General features: G+C 42.0%; 1 protein-coding gene across 1 annotated transcript in view; it reads right to left on the bottom strand.

Annotated features, from left to right (window-relative positions):
* The window catches only part of UNC5D (unc-5 netrin receptor D), a 258,218-nt gene that overhangs the window by 82,358 nt on the left and 152,195 nt on the right, over positions 1-23,665 (bottom strand). Inside the window, exon 8 of the mRNA XM_047770238.1 lies at positions 15,406-15,438. Within this exon, the coding sequence (XP_047626194.1) occupies positions 15,406-15,438 (33 nt within the window). The remainder of the gene's footprint in view (positions 1-15,405; positions 15,439-23,665) is intronic.

Below are 23,665 nucleotides of genomic sequence, written 5' to 3' on the forward strand. Positions count from 1 at the left end.
CTGAGCTTTAGTTCCACGTTCTCCACCACAGTTTCATGGGAGAAGGGGAAAGCTGGTTGTGTGTGTGTGTGTGTGTGTCTGTGAGCATGCAGGCACCTGAAGGGGTGCCCATGCAGTATCACATCCCCTGCACGTGTGTGTGCACAGCAGCACACACACGCAGCCCGTGTCAGAAGAACGTCAGAAGCCACTGATGCTCCAGGGGTATCACTCCAGCCTCATGGCCACAAGGTGCAGGCTCTTCCCAGGACCTGGCAGCTTCCACGTCTATCCCTGTGCTCAGGCACTCCGCACTGCACCACCAGATTCGATGGTAATTAACTGACCTGCTAGGTAGACCCTGCTATGAAAGGCCCTGTACCCCTTTCAGATTCCAATGATGGGTCAGTGCAGTATATCCCCCACCCACTGAGGCACCTGTTCCCTACCCATCTTTATCTACCCATTTGCCAGGTGCTAGCACAGGGCCCCCCCCTCCTCCAAGAAGGTGACTGTCTTAGCAAATGCAGCCACCCCTGCCAACCCGTGGTTTTCTAAACTCTTAGATCACTTACGGTTCCTAGAACTCATTTTGGTTAATTTTGTGGTTCTCTTTATGGCTAATTACCTGAATGCCAGGGCATTCTCTCTAGCTGCTTTAAAGTCTTTACAAACAGTGACATCTCTGTAATTTCCCACAGAAATCGGTGAATACATTGTGCGTGACTATGTGTTGACTGCTGGCCTGGACTCAGACTGTGGTGAGAGAAGTAGAAAAGAAGCCCCAGTCTGAGGCTGATTGTAGAACCCCTGCCACGGGGGCCTCTCTGTTCCTTTATATTTACACACACATATGTTTATTCCTGCCTGTGAGCTCCCACATGCGTATGGCACTGGGTTGTTTCCTCAAAGTGATTGTGAACAAAAGTGTGGCTACCCCGTGACTGACCAGACCATTCTGCCTTTTGTGAGCACAGGGTCCTATTCTCTGACCTTCTGATTATGTCTCAATGTGTTACTGAGGTCTTTCCTGTGTGTTCATCCCTATTTTCTTCTCTCCAAGAGTCATAAAAGCCTCAGGCAAACGTCAGAAGGACCCAATGCATGGTAGAAAAAAAATGTGCGCAATCTATAAGCTAAAGAAAATGAAAACAAGAACTGACTGTGAAATCTCTTAACTCCCAAACTAGTCAGGAACCACAGAGGAATCTGTTTGTTGCTGTAAGGAGTGTGGAATATCTATAGAGAAAAGCTGCAAAACTGAAAAGCTAGGAACAAGGACCCTGAAAAGGAAATGTTCACGGGTTCACGGGCCTGGAGGAAAGAGAAGGTATAAAGTCATTTGGGATGATCTTTAATGTATGACGTGTTATAAGGAGCCCACGGTAGGTGCTCATTTATTTCTTTTTTATATTTTGTGTCTTTTTAGGGCAGCACCTGCAGCATATGGAGGTTCCCAGGCTTGGGGTTGAATCAGAGCTGTAGCTGCCGGCCTATGCCACAGCCACGCCAGATCTGAGCCCCGTCTGCGACCTACACCACAGCTCATAACAGGCCGGATCCTTAACCCACCGAGCAAGGCCAGGGCTCAAACGTGTATCCTCATGGATCGTAATCAGATTCATTTCCACTGAGCCACAATGGGAACTCCGAGGTGCTCATTTATGATAAATCTAGTCACTAGCTCTGCACCATCTCCAACAAGGGCTGAAAAGGAGGACCTGGCCTTTTATTACAGCAATTGAGACTCTGGTTAGATATTAAAATGACCTTTTCTGCAAGGAGGGTTGTTAAAAAAGCTGCACTATAGATCTGAAGGAGCTTGTGAAATCTCCTTTTGGAGTCTTTCAAAACCAGCAAGACTCGAAGACAGCCTGTAGTTTTATTTTTTTGGCCAAACCTGGTTAGAAGGGCTAAATGACCTTTCAAAGCCCCTTCAAACTTTAGAGTTCAAGGAAGAGGAATTAACAAATTGTTGTCTCCATGAATTATAATCCCACCTAGTCATTTATAGTAATTTACGTCCTCAAAGGACTAAACAGAAGAGCTGTTTACTTAGTTTGCCTTTCGTTCTTCATAGGATTTTCATCTGAAAGACATATTAATGCCATTTATTAATGGAAACTTAATTCCCATGTTATGAGCTTAACTATACATCAGATTAGAATCTATTTTAGAATAGCTATGTAAAATTAATAAAGGAGCACAGCAAAATGCCTTTCAAAACATAGGCAATTCTGTTTTATCTCATTAAATACTGTACAATGACCACTGCTCCCAATTCAGGGAGAAAAAAACCCTCAGCAACTTGAATTATTAAGTGTATGAGGCAGTAAATTACTAAGGAATTCAAACAATAAATATTCACAAAGAGAGGGCTGAGAAAAGCAAAACAAACAGAAGGGCATAGAATCTGCTGCTTTGCTGGCCTCCATATAAGGCCCGGAAGCAGCCATCTCCTCACCCAGCACAGGCAGTGTTATGGGTACAAAGGGCAGTGTCAAGATAATAAACTGCCTGCCGAAACAGAAAGAAGTTATCATTCAAGTTTGTTACACTTCCTGCCATTGAGAAGCAACATTTTTTTCCCCTTTAATACATAGCTTTTTTTTTTTTTTTTTTTGCTTTTTTAGGGCCATACCTGTGGCATATGGAAGTTTACAGGCTAGGGACTGAATCAGAACTACTGTCGCTGGCCTATGTCACAGCCACAGCCAACACAGGATCCGAGCCACATCTGTGACCTACACCACACAGCTCATGGCAACACTGGATCCTTAACCCACTGATCAAGACCAGGGATTGAACCCACATCCTCATGAATCCTAGTTGGGTTCATCAACTGCTTAGCCATGAAGGGACTCCCTAATACATAGATTTAAATGGTCAACTCTGGTGATCAATTACAATTATATCTACATTGCTTGGAATCTTAAAGCCCCTTCACAAATCAGCATCTCAGCCTTTCCAACTTGCCCTTCTCCAAAACTTCCTCCTCATGAATGACAACAACAGCACATCCTTTTTATTTTTCTTTTTATAGCCACACCTGTAGCATATGGAAGTACTAGGCTAGGAGTTGAATTGCAGCTACAGCTTCTGCTGCAGCCTACACCACTGCCATGGCAGCACTGGATCCAAGCCACATCTGTGACCTACACTGAGGCTTAAGAAAATGCTGGATCCTTAACCCACTGAGTGACACCAGGGATTGAACCCACATCCTCACAGAGACTATGTCAGGTTCTTAAACCCTCTGAGCCACAATAGGAACTCCCAATAGCACATTCTTTAGTGGCATTTACTATATGCCAGGCACTGATATGGCAACTTCATACTTATTAACTCACTTTCCTCCTTCCAACAATCTTGTAAAAATGTGCCCAATGGAACGTGTAAACTGAGGCAAGAAAACCACTTGTCTTGCCCAAAGCCTCAAAATAAGTATGTAGCAGAGCTGGGATTCAATCCCAGGCCACTGGGCTCCAGAATCAATTCTCTGGCCAAGTTTCTATCCAGCTATTAACTGCCATCCTGATTACACTGCCTGACCCCCTTGATGACAACAGCAGCCCAATAATGGAGCACTCACTCTGTGCTTGCTTCTCTGACAGCTACAGATATGATCATATTCTCATCTTCACAACCCTATTTGAGGCAGGGGTTATATTTCCTCTTTTCTAGAAGATGACGTGGGTCCCGATAAGGTAGAGACTGACTCAAGGCTTTGTAATGAGAAAATGGCACAGGTGGAGTTTGGACACACATTTGCCTTCACTCCCAAATGGCCATTGCAGCGTGGCTTGCTGCCTCTCCTCTCTGTACCCGGGTTACCTTGCCCTACAGGAGGAACTCGCAAACTATGCCAGCGGGTAGCCTCAACAAAATGATGCCCTGCAAACTCACCTGGGACTTCCTTGCAGCTAAAAAATTTTATTCATGTCCTATGACCAAGTAACACTATTCATAAAAACAGTTAACTCTGGGAGTTCCCGGTGTGGTTCAGTGGGTTATGAACCTGACTCGTATCCATAAGGATGTGGGTTTGATCCCTGGCCTTGCTTGGTTGGTTAAAGATCTGGTGTTGCTGTGAGCTGTGGTGTAGGTCGAGGACGTGGCTCAGATCCGAATGGCTGGGCTGTGGCCTGTGGCTCCGATTTGACCCCTAGCCTGGGAACTTCCATATGCTGCAGGTGCAGCCCTAAAAAGACAAAAAAAAAAAAAGTTAACTCTGAACTTTGTTTTCTTTCCTCCACACCCCTGCTTCCCACCTGACCCTTTCTATTTGCAAAAATAGGGGCCATTCTATGGGAGTTCCTTTCCCTACAACTCAAAATTCCTCTGCTCTGTCCTGTGTTTTTCCTTTCCTTGTCTCTATTCCCCCAAACAGCTGCTCCTCCTGTGTCGGGCCAGCTCAGATCCACCCTGTCCTGTCTCCATAGGGACCTGACCTCATTCATTGTTCCCTTTTAGTCTCCCCTCTCTAAACTTTTCTTCCACACCTGAGCCTTGCCTTTTGCCTACACACACAGTCTAGTTTTCTAATCACCTCCCTCCAAATCCTTCTCCTGACTTAGTCTCTGATAAGCCCTCAAAGATGCAGTGTTTTTTACATCCACAGAACTCTCAGCTCTTTGTTGAAAAGAACTTAAGAGCATTTTTTATAACATTAAACATTTCTTGATCCATGTTCCATAATTTCCCTAACCAGCTAACCTCTGTCCCTGTTAAAAGAAAAAGTAGAATACATGCATACGAGAAAAAGGCTTAGGAAGTATAAAAAGTTACACTATGCCAAGAGAAAACTTATCCTCCAATTACCCTTTTTCCAAAAATAACCTTTTTTTTTGGCTTCACCTGCGGCATATAGAAGTTCTTAGGCTACAGATTCAATCTGAGCCACAGCTGTGTCAGCGCTGGATTCTTAACCCACTGCAACGGGCTGGGGATTGAACCTGAGCCTCCACAGAGACAAGCTGGATCATTATCCCACTGTGCCACAGCAGGAACTCCAAGAATAACCTTTTTGGGGGGGGGGGGCCACTCCCTGGCATATGAAGCTCCCTGGCCAGGGATCAGATCCAAGCTGCAGCTGTGGCAACACCGGATCCTTAACCCACTGTGCCAGAGGAGAGACTGAACCCGAATCTCAGCGCTCCCAAGATGCTGCCAATTCCACTGTACCAACCATTTAAAAAATTTTTTGTTATACTTGATTTACAATGTTGTCAATTTTTGCAAAGTGACCCATTTATACATATACACACATTCTTTTTTTCAAATTACCCTCCATCCTGTTCTACCAAAAGTGATCAGATATAGTTCCCTTGGCTATACAGCAGAAACTCATTGCTTATCTGTTCTAAGTGCAATACTTTGTATCTACTAACCCCAAACTCCCAGTCCCTCCATCTCCCTCTTGGAAATCAAAAGTCTGTTCTCCTTGTCCATGAGTTTGTTTCTTTTCTGTAGATAGGTTCATTTGTGTCATATATTAGATTCCAGATACAAGGCGCCAACCTTTCTTGACAGTATCTATGAGATCTTTCAGGGAAAGAAGTCCATTTTTTATTCTAAAAGTTATTATTAGATAATTATTACATTTCCATATTTTATTTCCTTTACTTTACTTTGCTTTTTTCCCCATGGATGATATCCTGCAGATATTTCCTATCAGAACCTACAGACATACTTTATTTCTTTTTAACATGTGCCTAGCCTGCCAGACTGTTGAATGATTTTTTTGGTTCACTATTTCTATATTTAATTCCCCTACCCTTTAAAGCCAGACCTTTGCCCAAACCACCATTCCTTTTTGAAGACTGTTCACAACCATCTCATCAATAGTAATATTCTTTGTCTTATTCTTTGCCACTGCTCTGCAGCAATAAGAGGTGCCAACCTTCCGTCTAGGAAAAACAAAAAGTCCCTTAAATTTGATTCTCCTATTTTCTCCTTTCTCATTGTTCAGCAACTACCCTTCCTTCTCAGAGTTCTGCAAAGGGGTTTTAAAGCTGAGTTCTTGCCCCTTTTTGTTCATCTAGTCAGATAATCACTCACACGCAGACAGTGCTAACTATTCCTACAGGGACAAACCCTCTCACAATCAGGATCTCCTGCCTTGCCTCGTATCAAAGACTTCATTCTCTCTTCTCTCCTTCTCCATGGACAAAAACCATCATGCAAGTGTGTGTTGTGCTCACATCTCAAATTTGTCATCTGATTTACAAATTAACTGTTCTTATCTCTTCAAGTATTTTCTTTCCTTGGATTCCTTTTTTTCTTGTAATGACATCTTATGAGCAACCAGGACTGAAATTGAAGAGTCATCTTTCTTTTTCTTTCTAATGACCCTTCCCTGAACTACTCACACACTTACTGACTGCATCCTCAGTGCTTCTCCTATCTCAGATACAACAGGAGGCACCCATAGCCTGTTGCACAGCCTCATCTTAGCTGGTACCCAGGCCCCAATCTTTGTTTGCTCTGGACCATTTTAAGTGGATTGCTCTTCCCAAATATGGTTCTGGAATAGCCACTCCAGGACCGTTCAGCAACTGTCTAGGTATAGAGTTCATGGCAACAGGGACTTACCTTAAGGCTCAAGACACCTTCTGCTCTGCCCAATTCTATTTCTCAGCTGCTTTTGCCTATTTTTCATCTATATGGACCCTCCTCTTTGGCTAAATCTGATTACAGGCATACCTCAAAGATATTACATGTGTAGTTCCAGACCACTGCAATAAAGCGAATATTATAATAAAGTAACAAAACTTGTTTGGTTTCCCAGTGCATATAAAAGTTATGTTTCCACTATAGTGTCATCTATTAAGTGTGCAATAGCATTATGTCTAAAAAATAGATATGCCTTAACTAGAAAATACTTTGTTACTAAAAAATGGTAACCATCATCTGACAACACAGGGTTGCCACAAACCTTCAATTTGTTTAAAAAAATGCAATATCTGCAGAGCTCAATAAAGCAAAACACAATAAAATGAGAGCTGCCTATATCCATTTTTTCAAGTAGACCTTGTACTTTAGTAGATTTGCTTTTTTTTTTCCTTTTTGTCCAGACTTTTTGCTCTTACTAAAAAGCTCTCTCCTCTAACATTTTAATTCTAACCTTTCTTCCAAGATTGACAATAGAGGTAATCTATTTTTTGATAGGGCACATTCTGACACATTTTATTCTTTCTTTTAGATAAAGTTGCCAGATGAAGCAAATAAAAACATGACATGGTTAAATTTGAATTTCAGATCAAGAATGAATAACTTTAGTAGAAGTATTTCCCCTGCCATATTTGGGGTATGCTTCTGCTAAAAATGTACTCATTATTGATCTGAAATTTAAATATAACTACAGGTTCTGTATTTTATCTGGTAATTCTACCTTCGACTGCAAAGAAACTATGTTTTTTTCCCATCAGATAGGAAAACCAAGGTAAAATGAAAAGTAGAGTCAAAATCAGGATTTTAACTCCAGCCCCCTAAGAAAATGAGTTCCCTTTCATTTTTCCTATTCTGCAAATTGACGATATAAACTCTGTAACTTTGAATATACTAACACATGGAGAGCTGTGCCGTACGAATTCACATTTAAAATTTTTTAAATTTATTTTTAAAATTATAGTTGATTTACAATGGTTTGTCCATTTCTGCTGTACAGCAAAATGATCTAGTCATACATATGCATTCTTTTTCTCATAGCATTTTCTCTCATGTTCTATCACAAGTGAGTGGACATAGTTCCCCGTGCAGAGTACAGCAGAACCTCACTGCTTATTCACTCCAAATGCAATAATTTGCATCTACTAACCCCAAACTCCCAGTACATCCCACTCCTCCCCAACCTTGGCAACCTCAAGTATGCTCTCTATGTCTGTGAGTCTGTTTCTATTCTGTAGATAGGTTCATTATGTGCCACATTTTAGATTCCAAATATAAGTGATATATGGTATCTGTCTTTCCCTTTCTGACTTACTCGATTAGTATGAGAATCTCTAGGTCCATCTATGTTTCTGCAAATGGTCTTATTTTGTTCTTTTTTATGGCTGAGTAATATTCCATTGTGTATATGTATCACATCTTAATCCTTTCATCTGTCAATAGACATTAAGGTTATTTCCATGTCTTGGCTATTGTGAATAGTGCTGCGATGAACATAGGAGTGCATGTATCTTTCTGAATGAAAGGTTTGTCTGGATATATGCCCAGGACTGGGATTCCTGGATGATATGATAGTTCTATATTTAGTTTTTTGAGGATGAACTCACATTTTTACCAAGTACCCTGGGTTATTCTGATGCTGAAGAACATAATGATCCATCATTTACTGTGTCTGTGCTTAGTTCTAGGGTATTTAATGAGCAAAATCCCATTGTGTCCAGTGAAGTCAACGATGTTATTGAAACTGGTGATAAGAAAAGGCATACACTTATGATGGAATGAAAATTAGAAAAAAGTCTTAAGGTGGTAAGAAAATTACAAATGTTGCACATATGCATGGATTGAACTGATTCACAGTGGGAATGATTCTGAAGGACAAGCGAGTCATGCAATTTGTGGCAAGTGCTATATTTATGCAATTGAAAATAATCAGCAGGAGATGAGGAAAAATGATGGGTAAAATAGGAAAAAAAATGTGTTTTAAGGCATGGCTAGAAGATCAGCACTGATGCCACTAGTCTAATGTTAGCTTCAAAGAATCTCAAAGTTTACTGAGAATTTAAAGATATTATGATTCAAAGTCACAGATAATTCTGTGGGTTCAAGGCATCATTCAAGTGTACACAGCCGGAAAGAAAATGTTCAAATTGCCAGTATAGACTGCACATCTTCTGAGGAGTTCCCTAACCCTATGAGGAGCATATAGAATAGGGATTCCCACAATCCACATTATTCTACTATGGATGAAGGCAGTGTGCTTGGGGGAAAGGAATAGACTAGAATCGGTGTTAGTGAGAAGAAGAGAAATACCTAATTTTCAGACTTATAAGGTCACATCTTGTTCATTCTTTGATAGAAATGATTCTTGGAAGCTCACAATTTGGACTCAAACATAGCACCTGGCACAGAATAGATGATTATCTATCTCGCTACTTCCCCTTTTCTCAAATCTTCTATCATCTTCTACCTTGTACTGAAGTTGTGAGGATGAAAATTCCTTATTTTTTCCGTCACATTTCACTGGGCCAAAATTATTGATGTAGAGTAATTGCAGTGGGTTAAGAACCCTTCTGCAGTAGCTCGGGTCCCTGTGGAGGCTCAGGTTTGATCCCTGTCCTGACACAGTGTTAAGTCTGGCATTGTTGTGTAAGGTGCTGCTGTAGCTCAGATTCAATCCCTGGCCTTGGAACTGACATATGCCATGGGAGTGGCCAAAACTTTAAAAAATTGACCAATAAATATCTACTACATGAATGAGTTAAGTATATAGGATAGGAGCAAAGTCTTTATTATTACCTTAATGATAAAAGGCTCAGGATGGAGTTAGCAGAAGGATGCAAGACTGTAATAACAACTATTTACTGAACATACACATAACTTGGCACAGTGGTAAATGCTACAAGCATAAAGGTGAATAAGACTCTGTACTGTCTACTAGAGGGCAGGAATTACGTCTGTTAGGGAATCCAGCCCTGGATAAAGGCCATGAACATATGATAGAGAAATAGGGAAACTGTTTGACATTGGACCAGTTGTAGGAGTAATGACCTTAGACTTGGTGGGGGGTGGGGTGGGGGAAAGATAGTAAATGCCATGCAAAAGAAGTGACACCTACACCAAAACCTGAAGGAAGGATAAATTCAACAGATACAATTAGGTGGAGAGAGGCAGTTTCTGCTGTGGTTAAGCAGTAATGAGCCCAACTAGTATCCATGAGGATGTAGGTTCAATCCCTGGCCTCGCTCAGTGGGTTAAGGATCTGGTGTTGCCATGAGCTGTGGTGTAGGTCACAGACTCAGCTCGGATCGTACATTCCTGTGGCTGTTGTGTAGGCCAGCAGCTGCAGCTCTGATTCGACCCCTAACCTGCTGGGAACTTCCATGTGCTGCACATGTGGGCCTAAAAAAAAAAAAAAAAAAATTAGGTGGAGAGAAAGTGTTTTTGGGCAGAAACAACAGGGTTTAAGGTGCTATACACTGATATGGGCACACGGTATTCAAAAAATTCAGAAACTTTGTCTGGCTGAAGAATATGAGAAGTGGTGAGAGGGTAGAAAGAAAAATACCTAATGATTAAGATGTTTGATGGAAGCTGACATGATTAAGAAAAGCCATCTGAGGGGAGGGATGGACTGGGAGTTTGGGATTGGCATGTGCACACTGTGGTATATGGAATGATTGGCCAACACAGACCTGCTGTAGTGCATAAGGAACTCTGCCCAGTATTCTGTGATAATCTATCTGAGAAAAGAATCTGAAAGAGAATGGATTTTGTTGTACAACAGAAATTATCACAACATTGTAAATCAACTCTACTTCAATAAAACTAAAAAAAATCCCTCAGGGCAGATAAAAAAGAAAAGTCATCTGAGATGAGATCATATACATACATATTAAATACTTTGGACTTGATCTTAAAAATAATGGTCAGATATTGAAAAGATTTAAACCCGGAGGTGATGTGACCAGAATTGATGTTTTCCAAAGATCACATTGATATCAGGCGAGACTGGATACAGGAAGCAATGGCAGAAATCCTGGTTAGCAAAGAAGATGGCCAGAACAAACATTTAGGAAAAAAAAAAAATCAAAAAATTGTTTTTCATCTGGGACACAATTTTCTTTTTGCTTGTTTTTTCCTCTTATGATGCTGACTGCTACTCTTCTGTCTCCTCTGCAGTGACTCTGACCTCCTCTACATCTAGATGTTACTGTCCTTTAGGGCTAAGTCCTCTATTCACACTCATTAACCAGTGATCTCATACAGCCTAACCATCATCTGGACTCTGACAAACCCTAGATTTATGCCACCAGCCAGGACTCTCCTCTGATCTCCAGACTCGTATATTCAACTGCCTGCTTAACCTCTCCATCTATATTTGCAGAGGTATCTCAAATTTAGCATCTGTGAAAATGACCCCTTGAGTCTCCCTCCAGATGTGTTCCAAGTTCTCCCCAGATTAGTAACAGCAAGTGCATCCCTCCAGTTGCTGAGCCCAAATTTTGGAATCATCCCCAAGGCTTTTCTCTCTTTCAGACTCCAATCCATTAGCAAATCTTCCTGCCTCTGCCTTCAGAATACATCCAGATTATGGACTATGTCTACAATTTCTGATGCTGTCTATTCGAAGACAGAGTCATCTTGAATCTAGGTTATTATAGTAGCCTAGGTACTGTAATAGCCTAGATTATTAGAATAGATCATTGTTATGATAGATTAGTGTCACAGATTCCCTGGCTTCTTTTCTGGTTCCCTATATATTTACACTCAACCCAGCAGGTAGAGTTTATCCTTGAATATATTAGGTCATGTCACTATGAATAAACACCCTCAATGCTTTCCATCTCACTCACAGTAAAGGTCAAAGTCATTACAATGAACTATAACATGCTTGGCAACTTCCCTCTTGCCCTGCTTCTTTGACCCTAGCCCTCATGGACTCTTTGATGTGCCACTATGCTCCAGATATCCTGGCCTAATTGTCCCTCCAGGTCCTGCAACAAGCTCCCCCCATGCGGCCTTTGCATCCTGCTGTCCCCTTGGCCTGGAATGTTCTCCTCCCAGACATCCAGAAGGGTTGTTCCTTTGCTTTTCTTCAGGTCTGCTCTTCAGTATGATCTTATTGCAAAGACCCTCTCTGAATACCTTAGACAAAAAAGGTACCACTCCTTCCAGCCCCACCTGAGGCCCTTCCCTTGCTTTATTTCATTTTATTTATTTATTTTTTTGTCTTTTTGCTATTTCTTTGGGCCACTCCCGTGGCATATGGAGGTTCCCAGGCTAGGGGTTGAATCGGAGCTGTAGCCACTGGCCTACGCCAGAGCCACAGCAACGCAGGATCTGAGCCATGTCTGCAACCTACACCACAGCTCACGGCAACGCCGGATCATCAACCCACTGAGCAAGGGCAGGGACCGAACCCGCAACCTCATGGTTCCTAGTCGGATTCGTTAACCACTGCGCCACGACGGGAACTCCCCCTTGCTTTATTTCTACTCCCACCTTCACAGCCCTCAGCACGCTATATTTTCTAGGTTGTTTTTTTCCATCTGCCCTCACTCTAAGTCTCTTGGAAGCAGGCACTGTATGTGTCTTTCTCAGCACCGATTCCCCACATAGAACATGTCCTAATCAGGGGAAACACCTCATAAGTAGCTGCTGAGAATGGAGGGATGGAGAGGAAAGTGTGAAAATGGAGAGCTGGTGAACTTGAGAAGGTTACATGGTAGTGATCCATGAAGAACTGAGCTGGAGAAGGGAGAGGACAAGAGCGGGGTCTAGAAGGCTGTTTTGGACCCAACTGAGTTGAAGATCTCGTATTATTCAGTGAACCAGAAAAGAGAGGAGGAGGCCTGGATTAAAAATTCACTTTTGAAAAAGGTGAGATTCAGGTTACTGGGATTCAGTCACCTCTTGACGTCCTAAAGGTAGCTGACGTGAGAACAATGAATGGGATTTGTGTTTCTCATGTGTGTCTTTTAGTTACAAAACAACTACTGGGAAAGAGAAGGGGAGAGACAATGTTCTGAGTTATTTTCTAGGGGGAAGGGAAATCCTTTTCATGCCTAAGGTGAACCAGGTGCTCCTTGGGGGCTCAGTACCTCTTAGAAACCCTCATCCCCAAGCCTCTGGGAGTCTCATTGTCTGAATGAAACCCTTTTCCAGTCTGACTCTGGGGGTGCGTGTTTGCCATTCAGAACCTACTATATTTTACTGCACCTCCTGACATTGTTACACAACATTTATTGAAAGCACATTTGATGGTAATGAAGTTTCTATTAACTATGATTAAATCTCATAAAGCACCTGAAGATAATTTAAGATGTGCAGAAGCAGAAAATGAAACATTCGGTTTAGTACATTAGGAAACGTAATTGATTAAATTATCTCATTTACAATAAGTGCTTTCATGAGCTATGCCGTGCACATATTTTCCCCAGTTTGTCATTATGATCTGCCAACAGATATCTGAAGACTTCGCTTTCTTTCCCCACCTCCCCGCAACTCAAAGCCGGCTCCTCGACCCACCACACACAGATCTGCGCGCCAGGCTGAGTGATGGTTCCATCCACCGGGCCTTGAGGAGGATCGTGTCTACGGCTGTACCTAGGAACAGGCTGTTTCTCAATTATCTTCATAATTGACTTTGATTTTGCATCAGTGATGATTCATGGAGTCTCAAACGAAGCCCCTCTTTCACTGAACAAAACTGCAGCCTGCCTTCGTCTGATGCACTCCTAACCACATAACTTCGGGAAGCTGGATCGGATTCCTCTGGGAGCCTTTTGCAATCACATTGATTCTGTTAAGGTTTTATTTTTAGGGAATCACAAATTAAAACAGTATAAGCGATTCTGCGGCAGTATCCAGCAATTAAGCATGGTGTTCAGGAGCAAGAACCCAAAGCAGAAACTAATTCAGGAGTCCCCAAGGACCAGAAGTAGCTACTGTGGGGTTTATGGCTGGAAGTACAGATGTAACCAGATTAGAATGGCACGGGATGCACAAACTAAGCGTGAAATTAATTTTTAAGAAACACGCATGCATTTCTAAGGAACTTTCACGTTGGCCGCCACATGGACACCTATGGTCTTGCTTGTGCCACATGTGGGGACCAGTGGATGATGGGAGCTCTATGGCCAGGAGGCAGCGGGGTGGGGGGGGGGGTCCACTACTCCAGTGGTCACCCTGAGGTCTTGACACAGGCACAAGCCAAACAGTCAATGACCTGTTTTCTTCCCCTTCTCTCAACATGTGCACGTAAACACACACACACCCCACCAGGTGTCCCCAGCTTTAGTCTTCCTCTAAATTCCAAGTGAAACACGGATGACTTCAGAGGGCCACTGCCTAAGTACCAATAATGATTTGATGGGCAGCAGACAGCAGGGAAAACAAGTTCAGAAAGTTTGTTTTTGATGTTCTGTAAAGTTCTCTGACTCCAGAAGTCATGGCATCAGGCCTGCCTGAAGCAACATACCGAAGTATAAACATCACAGCTAGTAACTGAGACTTTCTCTCACGTCTCCCGACCCCTACCCCAAGGTACCCCTATCTCCAACAGTCTTAATTCTTTCAAAGTAAAGTAAAAGCTGTTAACTCTCCCAAGCTATTTGAATTTTAATACCTTAGTATTTAAAAGGTCAAAAGCCATGCATTTAAGACTCAAATGGGAGATACTGGTCAAAAACATCTTTCACAAGCTTTACAAACTGAACTGGCTGAAGAGCTGGCTATTGCTATTGCTAAGAACTGCATAAGGACAGTTCCCTAGTATGCTTTACATATTTCTGAGAATCATTTTGGGAATATACTGGAATGCAAATTCTTAGGAGCTCCACCCCCACCCCGCACTGGGGATTCTAATTAATAATGTGTTTTATTCTGAGGGGGGCCATATTTAACAAGCTCCCACCACACCCCAAGCCTGTTGCATGTTATCACTGATCTACCTTTCAAGAAATATGTTTCTAAGACAGTAGTTCTCAATCACAGCTGCACATTGAAATCAACCGAGGACACTTTTAAAATAGGGATTCCTGGGTTCTTAGTCCCTTCTTCCCACTTTGATTTCCCTGAGCTGGGGATTGTTAAAAGGCCTACAGACACTCAAGTTCAGCCCAGACTGAGAACCACAGGGTAGAATTCCCAGCTGCCAATCATTCAGCCTGTGCTGCTTGCCCCAAACCTACCAGACGCATAAGATGCAGGGAACTCAAAGGCCTCTCAGGAAAGCTAGCCCATGTATAGAAAGCTCAAGCCAGCTCCCACCCACCACTTTCAATTCCTGACCATTTCACTGTGAAATACAGGTTCTTAGTCTACCCAGTTGCCATGGATTTCAGGGTTTGTCTCTCAAATGTCCCCTCCCTGCTCCTAGGTGGACAGTCTTGTAATCATTCTATGGCCCAAGGCTTCTCTGATGAAAGTCTGTACTGACAAATATTTATTAATTTTAATGACATAAATGTCCTCAGAAAGAAGAGTCCTAGATGACATTTGCAGAGAAATGGACTGATATAGGGAGGCAGAATCAACTGGAGAGATTTACTTTTATTCTGAGGGAGGTGAGAGGGATGTGCATTATTTCTTTTCCATTTAAACCTCTGATATGTGACTCCAAACCCAATGAGAAGCCCCAGAAAACCCTGGATCTTTCCTACGAACTTCAATTCTGTTTGGCTCTTTAAACAAATACAGCAGTAAGGCAGCAAATATGAGAATGAAATGATATTCACAAGAGGAAAAATAACTTACTTTGGGGTTTTATTTCATGAAGAGGTTTTTTATCTAAAAGAAAGAAAGAGAAAAAAGAAAGTTGCATTTAATAAATTTACAAAGAGCAGATATATTTCCTATATCCCTTTACATCTATTTCTATAAAGGAAATGTTTTCTCTCTTTCTGCAAACAATACAGATTATGTTGTCCATATTTTGCCTTTTCATCCTAATTTAAAAATTTTTGCTGTTTTGCAGTATTTTTCTAGGATGATTGCTTCATTCTTTAAAAAAAAAAAAAAATCCCTCAGGCTTACTAGAGTTTCTTTTGCATTGGCTAGATTCTTATCACCATAATGAGAGCAGTAAGCTTGCAGCCTATCCCTGTTTTATATACAGCCAGAAGACTGCTCAGGTAGGAATGCTATTTCACTATATATGATGATAGAAAAATGAACCATGCATAAATATTTAAAGGGATCCTACATGGGTTTGCAGTTATTATGGCCCGGATAAAAAAATCCAAAGTGTCTTTTCCCATTCTTATTGGGTACAGACACATTATTGCAGGTTTAAAGTTTTTGTTTTACTTTTCCTTTTTCATTGCACCCACAGCATATGGAAGTTCCTGGGCCAGGGATCAAATCGGAGCCACAGCTGTGACCTATGCACAGCTGCAGCAATGCTGGATCCTTAATCCAATGTGCCACAGTAGGAACTCCCAAAATTTGTTTTTAATTTTTTTTTTCACTTTACAGTTGCACCTGCAGCATATGGAAGTTCCTAGGCTAGGGGTTGAACAGGAGCTACAGCTAAAGGCTTATGCCACAGCAACACTGGATCTGAGCTGCCATCTGTGATCTATGGCGCAGCTTGTGGCAACACTAGATGCTCAACCCACTGAGCCAGGCCAGGGACTGAACCTACATCATCAGGGACACTATGTCAGGTTCTTAACTTACTAAGCCACAATGGGAATTCCCAAAATTTGTTTTTAAGAAATCTTTTTTATTTTTTTATTTCATATCTTCATCATCTGTTAAAATGGGGATGCTCTCTCTTAATGGAAAAGTGTCCTTTTTAAATCATGGGACTGAATGCTACAGCGGTCAGATGAGATGGATAGAGAAAAGACACTCAGACTTTTCCTAAAGCAAGTGAGACATTTTTATCCATTCTCTTCAGGGCTCGCCATCCACCATCTCCAGCTGCCTTCTATCATCAAATTACCTTGCAGTCATCCTGCAATTCACTTTGAGACATGGTGGCTGGGCTAACTGCATGTCTTACACCACATCCTTCCATTCCCCATTCCCCTGCCTTTGACCCTGCAGTCCCAGGCAACACAACTCCACCAGGATGGAGAAACCTGGATAAATTACACTTCAGACACCACAGGACTTGCATAGGGCACCATCCATGTCTTTAGCACCTTCTTAGGGTGTAGAGGGAACACCGACAGAGCACAGGCACAGAGGTTATGGCTAATCATTCAAAGTCCCATAAGGTAGGGGACCTTGAAAGGTCACCTTGTATAGCCGCCTTCCTCCGTTTGCCTGAAGGTGAGCCAAGCGGGGTGAGACACTGTCATTTTGGATTATATGTTTAACTGAATCAAATCACGCACAGTACACATTTGAGAACTTCATAAATATTATCCAGCTGACTGCACTATAACCCCTCCCAGGCAGAAAGACAGCTATATTCCGAATCCTTCATAGAATATCTCTTACCCTAACCCACTCCTGCACTTAAAGTTGAGTTTGACAGTAAACCTTTGCAGTGTGCTTTAAATATAACTCTTGTGTGCTTTGACATCTGATTTGTTACAGAGGTAGCTTTTAAAAGGTATGTGTAAATCACACTTTTGCAAATGGGCCACCATTGCATTGTTTTGTTTTGTTTTACAGTAATGGGAAAGTTAAATGACAAAAGGTACTTTCTGGCCAATCTGTTTTTTTTTTTTTTAATAAAACAAATCTTCACAAAGGATAATAATTTGTCCAAGATGATATGATCCTATTCTGATTTTTACACAGTCAGGTTTCTTAAAACAGAAAACTTGTGTTTCCCTTATTGCACAGATTTGACGCCATACTAGCTTTCCTGAGAGCAGGTGGTACTTCGCCAAGTCCAGATGCTAATATGCTCAAGAATCAGAATGAAATGACTTTGGTGATTTTAACCTGACTCCCATTTTTGCTTATTGCACACTCTCTGGAAGCATTTGGCGTGGGCAGAGCGATGCTGGCAGGCCCAGGCTAAGGCATCTGAAAGTGATGCATTGCTAGGACGACGGAAAGAGACATGCAGAACATCTGTTGAGAACTCTGGCTGAGCTTCACAGTATTTTCCTCCTTTTACACCACAGGAACCAAGATTATGCTGGGTAGCAAAATGAAACTCCATTAAAAGCAGGTAAGATATATAACTACATCTCAGAAAAATAAATTGAATATAGGCAAGCTGTAAAAAAAAATAAAAATAAAAATGGGGTGGTAGCATTGTACCAGGTACAGCTCTGAAACAAGAGTAAACGGGGCTGAAAAGCCCAGGGCTAAGCTTCCTAGACAAAGGACTGGAGCCACTGGGATGCACAGAGCAGAACAGGAGGGGGTTTTCCCCTCTACCTGCTGACACCCAGTTCTGGTGTGGTGCCCTGGGATCAGCTCAGACCCTCAGGATCAGAAATGGATTTAAATCTTGAATTGTCTCCCTCTATCTCTGTGACCTCCACAGTAAAATGGGAACACTAATGTCCTTGAAGTGTGGTCCTGGGGATTAAACATGATTAAACTGTGAAGTCACTCAGCATAGGGCTAGTGCTTGTTCAGCATCAATAAATGGAAGCTGATAAATAATATTATGATGTTAACATGTTGTGGATATGATCATATTTGTTCAGTGCACAAAAATGACTCATGTGCTATTGCATGGAGACAAGGCAGAGATCCAAAATCAGAAATTCTAGTCAATTAATTTCAGGGGTCCCCAAATGGGAATCACGAAACGTGTGTCTTAGTCCTGGCCTCTGCTGAGACCAAGGGCAAGTTGAAACTTTATTTTCATGACAGGTAAAAAGAAGGGCAGAGACCAGAAGATTCCTGCATGCTGTGCAGCTTTCAGCCCTATAAATCTTTAGAATAACTACCAAAGGCCTCCCACAGAAATCCACTTGAAATGAATCCCGAAAGCAGAGTATGAACAATGCAAAGGGCCACCCCTCTGCCATTGTGTGTGTTGTGCTGAGGTCCAGCATGTGTGTCCACCTGCATCTTCTCAGAGAAAGGGCTGGAAGTGGCTAATGCCCAAGAGAGCTCTGGTTCCCTGGCTGCGGCATCAAAGCTGGGTTCTGCCGTATTTTCTGAAATACCAGTATCTTGTCAGCAAGCTGCTCTTGTAGACCATTTTCCTGGCTTGACACGTCTGATTCAAGATTGTTCTTCTGTGAGCTCAAGAGAGAGCTGCCCACTGACCTCCCTATGTTTTGTAAGGACAGCCCACTCCACAGTTCATGGTCCTTTACTCTGTTTGCATAATCATTTCCTCACAAGGCTCAGGGCCATGCATCCACTGGCCTTGGTCAATCCAATCCTGTTTTAATTTTACCTCTCTCCAAGGCCCTGTTCAAATGACCCCTTAGTAAATTAATCCCATTAGGGTTATGGTTCCTCATATTGGCTGCACATTAAAATCACCTGGGGAGTTTAAAACACAAACCCATGCCTGGGCCCCTCTCCAAGAATTCCCGATTAATTGGGGTTTGTGTTTTCCTGATTACTGAGGGCATCGCTGCTTCCTGGCAACAAAACTGGGGCCCTATGTCCTCAGCTTCAGTTCTTCTCTGCCTCCCTAAGAGGCTTTGGGGAAGCTGGCATATACAGATGGGCCCGGAAGGATCTTGCAGGCAGAGAAATGTAATTATGAGCCAGTGGCAACTGAGCTGTAGTTTGGGAAAAATCACAACAGTTTTCCCAAGAGGTACTTTCTGGGCAAATAGAAATTGATGATAAGTAATTATTTAATCAGTCTTATAATTATTTTGTGTATTTACAAGCTAAAGATGCAGAAGTGTTTTGAAAATTTTATGTGTAGTGGTGTTTTAAATAGTCGTGTCTTAAAAATCATTTTTTAAAAATTATTTACACAGTTACTACACGGTTATTGTATCAAAACCAAACCAAAACAAAAAAACACCCTACAGATAAGTGCAAACAAGCCCCGGAAATTCCATCACCAAGAATAACCACTGGGATGTTAAGTTGTATATATAAGTCTAGGCTATTTTTCTCTGTGATTTTACATATATACAATTCTGTGCACACATACATATGCATGGGCAGCAAACTACATGAAATTGACAGCAACGGATCATTTTTTTTTTTACCATAAAAACATCGTATTGTCTTTTATATATTGTTCTGCAATATGCCTTTGTCTCATCTTCTCTTTGTGTCTGCTGTGTGCGATGAACATGCATGTGTATTTGTCTATGTGTAGAGAGGTGGACAGACAGACAGATAAGAGGGAAGAGGGAGAGAGACAAAGAAACAAAGATGTGTGGGGGGAGAGAGGGGACACAATCTACCTTTTTATTTTTGGTGGTGATTCATTTCTTTTCTACCTTTTCTTTAATTTTTGGCTTCCTTTGTTATCTGGGATGCTCCCAAAGCATTTCCATGGTATCCATTGTTCTTAGTAGCTATTTATAGCTGCACCCCTACCTTCACACCCAACCAGCCACCCACATCCAGCCTTATCCTTTCTCTGCCAGGGAACAAATGTGGTCAACTGCCTGCAGCCCACATCCTGCAGAGCTGAGAAGAGATGACACATGTAGATGGATGGGTCCAATCTCCAACCCACAGCCAGGGCCTGAGGCTGCCCTCAAAACTTGTGCATTGTGATGCTTTGGAATTGATGTCTGTGGGTGCTGAATACTACATATATGTGTTTGACACCAGAGTCTATGTCATCTTTTGAGATTCAGGCATAGAATCGCTCAGTATGGACTAAATACCCACCTGGACAAGAGCCCAGATAGTTCTCTACTTCTGGGCGGTAGTTCACACAAATCATTATAGTTCATGATCACCATTCTTTTCATGAAACCAGACATGTCCTGTGTTTTCATCTCCCAAGACCATTTTTATTATCACCTTTTTCATAGAACATATGCTTTGAAATCTTTTTCACTATCCTCCCCCAAAGATATGGATTGAATTCAATTTTTTTTTTCTTTTCACAGCTGCACCTGTGGCATATGGAAGTTCCCAGGCTAGGGGTCAAATCAGAGCTGTAGTTGCAACCTATGCCACACCTTGCCACAAGGCCAGATCCTTAAACCACTGAACAAGGCCAGTGATCAAACCTGCATTGTCACAGACACTATGTTGGGTTCTTAACCCACTGTGCCGAAATAGGAACTCCTCTTTTTACTTTTTTATTTTTTTGCTTTTTGCTTTTAAGGCCCCACCTGAAGCATGTGGAAGACTAGGAATTAAATTGGAGCTGCAGCTGCTGGACTACACTGCAGCCATAGTAACACGGGATCCAAGCTGCGTCTGCGACCTACACCATAGCTCATGGCAAAATCTGATCCTTAACCCACTGAGCAAGGCCAGGGATTGAACCTGCATCCTCATGAATACTAGTTGGGTTCATTACCACTGAACCACATTGGGAACTCCATCCTTAAATCCAATTTTATTTTTATTTACTCTCTCCAGCCTTTGTACTCTTAAATTCCTTAGGAGCTGATTCTGCAGAAGAGTCAGTCTTCTCTGCCTGTTCTCTCTGGTCAGTTCCTTATTCACTGGAATAATTCTCTAGCATCAGCGTGCAGAAATCTGCCATGATTTCACATTGCCTCCAAGTCATGGCCAATTCTCTGCCTACCTTTAAAATCTTCGACAAACTGGTCCCACCATGCCAAATGAGATTGAGTTTCTGCATCACCTCAATGCAAATCCATGTTCCAGTTAACCATGAACTCTCAGGCTCACCTCAGTGCTTCTGCCCAAGCTGCTGCCTCTCCATAGATACCCTTTCTCCCACCAAGCCTCCTATATAAAAATGTCCTGTCTCCAAGGCATGGATCAATTTCTGATTCCTTCATGAAATCTTTGGTGATTACCACTCTATTTAAAGGAAACTCTCCTTTGCCAGACAGTTCATCTTACTTACAGTCATTAATGCAATGCACATTTTTTTTCAAAATGGATTACTTCAGATGTGTTCATTTTTTGTTTTTATTTTTGATGTATATTATACTTTTGTAATCATGGTTAATTATGGGTCCCTAACATGAAAATCCTTTTAAATGATTCACTCACAATTAAGGGGCACTGGAACAGGGAATCATAGCAAGAAAAATAGGAGCAGGAATGAAATTAAAAGCTATTGGCTTAGGAGTTCCCATAGGGGCACAGCAGAAATGAATCCACATAGGAACCATGAAGTTGCAGGTTCGATCCCTGGCCTCACTCAGTGGGTTAAGGATCTGGTGTTGCCATGAGCTGTGATGTAGGTCTCAGACAAGGCTCGATCTGGAGTTGCTGTGGCTGTGGCCTAGGCTGGCAGCTGTAGCTCCGATTGGACCCCTAGCCTAGGAACCTCCATATGTCGCAGGTGCAGCCCTAAAAAGCCAAAAAAAAAAAAAAAAGCTATTGGCTTATTTACTGACTGGAAGAAATGCACCCTGAGCCCATCCATGCAGGACAAGGACAGAGAAGAGGAAGTTTTCAGAGATTCCTCCCAGGGTCTTCCAGTTCGTTATGTCTGTGAGAGCAATCACACTGGCCTTCTTACAGACCTCTGGGTAATTAGAGAAATTCTAAGATTGAATGGCAAACGCACCCACCTGAATAAAAACTCCAACAATGTGAGATATACATTAGTAAATGCAAATTGTCTCTACTGATATCTTCCACTGAAGAATTATTCAAGGTCCCACCATGTATGTGTGTGTGTATATATATATCTGATCTTTTTAGGACCACACCCATGGTATATGGAAGTTTCTAGGCTAGGGGTGGAACCAGAGCTGCTGCTGCTAGCCTACAACACAGCCATAGCAAGGCCAGATCCTTAACCCACTGAGCGAGGCCAGGGATCGAACTCACATCTTCATGGAATGGATACTAGTAGGGCTTTTTTTTTTTTTTAACCACTGAGCCATGATGGGAATTTCAAGATCCCACCACATTAATTAGGGGAAGTCAGACGTGTACTAGAGTAACAATGACAGATCCCTCACCTGCTGAGCCACCAGGGAACTGCTTAGATAGGAACTATAAGAGATGGCTCCATGATGTGACTTCTGCTGACAATGACCTTCCACAAGTGCCCCTCAGCCAAAGCACACGATTCGTGTGCATGAGACGATGTTGCCTTCCCTCGTCTTTCAAGTTAGGTGTGTCTCTGTAATGGGAATGTTTTTTGTATTTCCTAAACTCAAGTAAGTATCCATGATGACCATATGTACAAGGAGTATGTGCATGTTTCATTTCTGAACTAAATCATTTAAATTTCTAGATTTCTGAACACCTGTTTTATAAAGTGCTATCTATTCCCACCAATTCTGTGTGACAGATATACAGAGAAAAATATGCTTCGGGGTCACTGCAAAGATGTTTAAGCACGTGTCTATAAAGCCTTTATCAAAAATTGGCCTCAAAGTGATAAAATGCAAGGTTTACCATTCTGCTCTAAGGCAAGATGCATATTCAAATCCTTTTCCCTCCTGTAAATTGTTTTGCTTTGAATCCGTCCCTTCCATCAACGACAGAAGAATATGTACATGCACACACACACACTGAAAACTAAAGAAAAATGTTCTGAATCTATAATTCAAGTTCAAGGGAATAATGTATTGATTAATGTCATGATGATCACTTTCCTTACTTCAAGGTAAGAGTGATATTCAAATTACTGAAAAATCATTTAAGGAGTTCCTGTCGTAGCTCAGTGGAAACGAATCTGACTAGCATCCATGAGGACACTGGTTCAATCCCTGGCCTTGCTCTGTAGGTTAAGGACTGACGTTGCTGTGAGCTGTGGTGTGGGTCACAGACACGCTTGGATCTGGCGTTGCTGCAGCTGTGGCGTAGGACAGAGGTTACAACTCCGATTCAACCCCTAGCCTGCAAACCTCCATGTGCCTCGAGTTTGGCCCTAAAAAGACCAAAAATAAATAAATAAATAAATAATTTAAAAGCCTCCTCTCTGTGTAAGCACTGGCCTTGACAGAGGGTCACGGTGAGTCTGGGATGGTCCCTTCAGTTGCCAGATCACAGG

Source organism: Phacochoerus africanus, chromosome 3 (assembly GCF_016906955.1).
Source record: "Phacochoerus africanus isolate WHEZ1 chromosome 3, ROS_Pafr_v1, whole genome shotgun sequence".
Lineage (NCBI taxonomy): Eukaryota > Metazoa > Chordata > Mammalia > Artiodactyla > Suidae > Phacochoerus > Phacochoerus africanus.